The 6000-nt window shown below is 42.1% G+C and overlaps 1 protein-coding gene across 7 annotated transcripts in view; it reads left to right on the plus strand.

The window, feature by feature from the left end:
* The window catches only part of BLTP3A (bridge-like lipid transfer protein family member 3A), a 222098-nt gene extending 216796 nt beyond the window's left edge, over nucleotides 1–5302 (plus strand). For 4 of the 7 annotated variants that reach the window (XM_075853563.1, XM_075853557.1, XM_075853562.1 and 1 more), the window contains 2 exons: nucleotides 1624–1694; nucleotides 4791–5302. In XM_075853563.1, coding sequence (XP_075709678.1) covers nucleotides 1624–1694; nucleotides 4791–4901 — 182 coding nt within the window. In that variant the 3' untranslated portion in view covers nucleotides 4902–5302. Of the gene's footprint in view, nucleotides 1–1623; nucleotides 1700–4790 lie in introns of those variants that run through there. The other 3 variants (XM_075853559.1, XM_075853560.1, XM_075853561.1) reach the window with 3 other exon arrangements.
* The last annotated feature ends 698 nt before the right edge of the window (nucleotides 5303–6000 follow it).

The raw sequence follows: 6000 nt of genomic DNA on the forward strand, positions 1-6000 counted from the left end.
TAATCGACACATACAGAAATGGAAAAAAAAATGGCAGCCCCCATAGGGAAGAAAAAGTAAAAAAATAAAAAAAAGTAACACACAAATAAATACAAAAGTTTTTAATAAAACACTAACATCAAACTGATATGAAATTTTTTTTGGGGGTGACACTGTTCCTTTAATCCACCAAGCTCAGAAAGAGCAGGGAGATAAACACAGCACTCTCCTGGCCTGTCTCCTATCCCTACACAACACGTCCCTACCCAAATTGCGTCTACATGACCTAAACACTGACTCCTCCAACAAGCACTTCCGAAATACAACGCAATCTGAGAGAGACAAAATGGACTCTGCGCTTACACAGGAAGAAATAAATGACGCAATCAAATCCCTTCACTCTAACAAAGCCCCTGGGCCAGATGGCTTTACGACCGCTTACTACAAAATATATAGACACCTCTTGACGCCTCGCTTGATAGACTTTTTTTAATGCTTACAAAGAGGGCACCCCTGTTACCCCCGCAGCTAACATGGCCTATATACACATTATCTCCAAGACTCAGAAAGATTACACAGATGTTGCGATCTACAGACCCATACCACTTATCAATGTTGATCTTAAGATAATGATGACAATACTGGCAACAAGTTTGAACACTTTTATTTCGGCTTATATACACAAAGATCAAACTGGCTTTATTCCACATAGACAAACATGCGATCAGTCCAGATGAGCAATTGACATAATTACAGCGCTACATTCAGAATGGGATAGGAAGAGTACTCGCCAGGGTATGTTGTTGAGCCCTGATCTTCAGAAGGCCTTCGACTCTCCTGGGATTACTTGTTTTCCGTACTTACCCATATAGAGTCTTCTGCCGAACTGGCAAGGGGGCGTGTCACTGCTACAGACAGTGTAGGCGCTGGAGAGAGGTGAGCACGCATGCGCTTCTTCAGCTCTTGCGAGAGATAAGTCGCACTCTCCTATCTGAGACTTTTACACTGTCCGTAGCAGTGACACACCCCCTTGCCAGTTCGGCAGAAGACTGAGCTTGACAGCTGAAGAGTGAGAGCATGCGTTCGTGCACACTCTCTCCTCTATCCTTGCTCTTGCTTTAACACTGTCCGTATCTGATTGGACAGTGTCACAGACATAGTAACACGCCCCCTTGCCATTACACGCCCCATTGACTGTTCAAGGGGTTATTTAAATGTCGGGCGCCAAATATAACGGCACCGATATCTAAATAATGGAGGAGGGTAGAAAAAAATGTAAAGTGCCCCAGGGTTTGTGCAGCCCTGCCCATTACATGCTGCACTCAGCTGCACATGTATGGGCAGATTAAAGGTTCTCTTTAAGTATCTTAATTTGGGTATTTTTTTTTGGTATGTTTTCTCTATAGCAGTAGTAAATAATGTGACTAGAGGATAGTGATCTCCCAGAATACAGGCTGACCTCAGTGGAACGTTCCTATAACTGAAATGCTCACCTCCTGGAGACTAGCGAATTGTGCAGAATTTTCCCCAAAAAATGTCAAGACTGGCAGTGACTGTAAGGGGCGATTTATGTATTTTAGTATTTGGTAAAAACCCAATTGCAATTAGATGCCCAAGATAATGTTTTCATTTTTATTTTTTCAGGAAATGGATCTTCTAGTCTAGTTTTGCTACCGACAAAAAATACTTCCCAAGAACTTCCTGGCAGTAAAGAGGTCAGGTGACAAGCAGTGTTGTTTACGAGTGGTAGCCATGAAACAAACTTTGAGCTGTCTTTTTCTCAACATCTACACCAGTTTTTTCCTTTGTGTGCAATGTTGCCTGGGTAATGCAAATAAAGTTTGAATTTGGCATAGGATATTCATGTACCCATTCTTTTATTTATGGCCACCCTGATGTAAACAGACACATCAATACGCATTCTCAAAAAAAATATGTTGCAGTCTGCTTCCGTTTGTGTTTTTACCCTTACGTTTAGCGTGTACATCGGGAATGCTCCAGACGCACAGACTGAACATGTCTATAGAGTGTCCTGTTAGACTCTGTCGGGCTGGTATACGTCGATATACCTTGTTTTTTGGAGGATGAAATAACTCAGACTACACTATTCCATCACGAGGTATCCCGCACAAGTATATGTTTTTTTAACATTGGAGCCTTCGTGGACAGTGTCAAGGGCTTCTCCAGTCATGGAGTCCCCGGCCAGAGTGCTACCGATGCTCTGGCCGGGAACTTCGTAGTTTGAAGCCCCTAATGTTACTTTCCATATATGGACAGTGACATCAAGGGCTTTCCCAAGAAAGAAGTCCCTGGCCAGAGCGCTTGCGATGCACTGTCCGCTATATATGGACAGTGTTGTCAGGGGCATACCTGGGCAAAGCGCTTCAAGTAGTTCTCTGCCTGGAGAGTTTGAGCGATGTATCCAACTGTATTCTTATACATTGGTATACGTCACTACCTTCCGTCGGAGTCCTGACGTATAATTCTGATGGAAGGATAAAAACGTAATGTGAGCCAGGCCTAAGATGGCAGCATATTTTTTATCTGAATCCTCTTTAGGGCTCATACAGAACCACATCCATATGTGTGGTATGGATCATGTTATAAGGCGCCTTTAGAATACTATGGCCTCTACAGTATGTGTGTGCCCCCAATTTTACATAGAGGTTATTTTTCCCATGGATTCTATAACATTCTGATTGAAATCTGCAAAATTGTGACCTGCTCCATTTATAGCAGTAATGCCGATTGTTTTCTCCTACAAGCATTGCTGTGTACACACATATCCTTTGAGTTTATTCATTTTCACACATGGCAAAAAAATAAATTTGTTTAAAAAACAGCTACCAGGACAGCCTTTAATAGCTTAATTCTGTGCTGAGTATTTAGTGCTTGGAATTTGATGTCCATAACCTGCAGCTAGTTACCTACTACGTCACCCATGACAGCGTTTCCTGGATCTGCACCTACTTTTACCTGCCCATACACTTACAATAGCTGACAGCTATTTCTTCCGACTCTCTCACACACAAGCGCTTGGCCGAGCTTGTGTTTTTAAAAGGGAAAGAGGAATTAGCTGCTGTCTGACCCCTCTGGCATCAACTCATCTTCCATGGGAACAAAGGTTTGAGCATGTTGAAATACAACATGCCCGATCCTTCTTTCCCTCGACATCTGCTGTCGGGGGAGGGTTGGGAAATCCCCGTACACATTAGATAGTCGACTGGTCCTGCCAAAATCATCGGGTTCAGCCGACTTTCCTGTTACGTGCATAGGCACCCTTAGGTTATGCTCACATGTTGCGGGTACGCTGCAGATTTTATGGCTGTTCTCACATGGCTGTATTACAGTAGCAGCAAAGTTGATGAAATTTTAACAAATCTCATCCACACGCTGATGACATTTTCAGCGCAGAAATTGTGGCAGATTGCTGTGGAATGGTAGCAGATTTGTTGAGGATTCTCCCCATTGAGTTCGCAGCAAAACCCACACTATTTTCACAAAGTTTAAAACTATACTATACTCCCCTCCCCTAGCACACTTATAGCAATACGTCCCTGCTCCCCTGGCTCGTCTCTGTAAAACCGGCCTCTTGTGATGACGTTTTGTCATGTCACTGCTGCAGCCAATCATTTTTATTTTGTTATAGCTCTTGTTTCTGCAGCAAATCCTACCCAGATGCCGCAGAGAATACTGGCCGAAAGTCCGCACCAAATCATGTTTGATTTAATGCAGATTTTTGAAAAGAGGGTAGCAGACTAAAAAAAATAAATAAATATATATATATATATATATATATATATATATATATATGCCATACTCTCCTTGCATGGCGTTCCCATAGCAACCCGTCCCTGCTCCTCCATCTGGTCTGTGTTGAGCTGGCTTCCTGGGATGATGTTGCATCCCATGTTAAAACAAGGTAATTCAGGCAGTACCAGGGCCTGTGGGTAAACTTCCCTACTACTGAAAGATTCCCACAAAGCGACAAAAAAATGGGTTGGCACTCCACTTTGCAGGTGCCATTAAATTATTTTATTTTTATTGATCCATGTTGGACGTGACACCACTGTGAAAATTGTAGCACTTATAGCAACGTTTCCAGCATACGCTCTTAACCGAGCTGCAGATGTATAGATATATATTTTTAAAATTCTTACATCAGTAACATGTTTGTACAGGACATTCACATCTACACATAATATACCCACATGATGCCGGTCTAAAATAGAATGTTTTGTCTTTCCACAAATAGGTACTTGGTACAAGCAGAAACATAGAATCATCACTAGATACGGTATAATATTGTTACACATGCTCAGCACTTTAATGCAGCAGGCACAGTGAGCATAGCTGTCAGGTTTATCTAGCCTGACGAAGCACTGCTGTGCTACGCCCCCTGCCCCACTGATTGCATGCTACGTACAACGGTTTTAAAAAAAAATTATTAGTTTTTTATTAATTTCTTCTTCTACGGAAATTTCGCACATGCAGGAATTGCCTTACCGAACTGATGTGTATCTACATGATACACTTGATTGATTTATCATATGCCTCATTGAGATATGATTAGGCAACTATAAAAATGTACTTTATCCAGTTATGATGATATGTTTGTACCACGTTTGACCAAGTACCTATTTGTGTATAGACAAAATGTTATATTTTGGACAGGCATCCTGTGGTTATATTACATATGTGCGTGCGTCCGTTTTTATTCTTTATCCGGACGGAAAATCTGCAGCATCTACACTACATATGAACATTAAGCATCAAGGCCAGAGCACTAATGTGTTGTTGTTTTTTTACAGGCCCTCCATCAAGAACTATTAGCGGCACGTGCAAAACTTGAACAACAGCAAAAACAAGAGCAGCGGCTCTTAGAGGAAATAAGAAAATACAACCCCCAGTTCCATCTGTGATTGCTGGATGTTCATTATCTCAATACCCCACAGAACTAGTCTACGAAAGGCTGGGTTTGCATGTTCCGGTCCAAATTAGTTTTTATGTATTGCCGAAAATGACGGTTTGCGGCAAAAAAAATAATGCAATTTGACCGCAATGTGTGAACCCAGCCTAAACACTGTAATGTCCCAAATACTGAAGAACATTTAGGCCAGGATCTTACTCACAGTTTTGATGCAGTTTTTGGCTCCGTGTTTTAAACAAAACCACAAGTCGATCAGAAAGGAAGGAAAGGTATAAAGAAAAGATTGATGGAGGTGTTTGGCTCAAAATCTGAGGCAAAAAAAATAAGTCCAAACTGTGTAGGTAGGCAGGAAAGTTATTTAACAATGTATACTTAAAGAGGCTCTGTCACCAGATTATCAAATCCCTATCTCCTATTGAATGTGATTTGCGCTGCAATGTAGATAACAGTAGATAAAGTTTTTTTTTGTTTGTTTTTTTTTAAAAACGATCATTTTTGCCCAAGTTATGAGCAATTTTATATTTATGCAAATTAGCTTTTCAATGGACAACTGGGCGTGTTTTCTCGTTTTACCAACTGGGCGTGTATTGTGTTTTTACCAACTGGGCGTGTTTATTGGTTTTACCAACTGGGCGTTGTGAATAGAAGTGTAGGACGCTGACAAATCAGCATCATACACTTCTCATCGTTCCCACCCAGCTTCTTTCACTGCAGACACACAGCGTGACGTCACCCACAGGTCCTTCAACCCTGTCGTCGTACAAAGATGATACATTGGCTCCAGGCGTCCAAAAGGTTAATATGCTCGTCTCTAGGGAGTTTGCTATGCTTACCTGCACATGGTGATGCTGCTGCAGATTCAACTGTACGCTCTGACGCCTGGAGCTGATGTGTCTTCTCTCTTCCGACGCCAAGGTTGAAGGACCTGTGGGTGACCTCATCGTTCCCACCCAGCTTCTTTCACTTCAGACACACACTGTGACGTCACCCACAGGTCCTTTTACCTTGGCGTCGGAAGAGAGAAGACACATCAGCTCCAGGCGTCAGAGGGTATAGTTGAATCTGCAGCAGCATCACCATGTGCAGGTAGG

Source organism: Rhinoderma darwinii, chromosome 2, assembly GCF_050947455.1.
Source record: "Rhinoderma darwinii isolate aRhiDar2 chromosome 2, aRhiDar2.hap1, whole genome shotgun sequence".
Classification (NCBI taxonomy): Eukaryota; Metazoa; Chordata; class Amphibia; order Anura; family Rhinodermatidae; genus Rhinoderma; species Rhinoderma darwinii.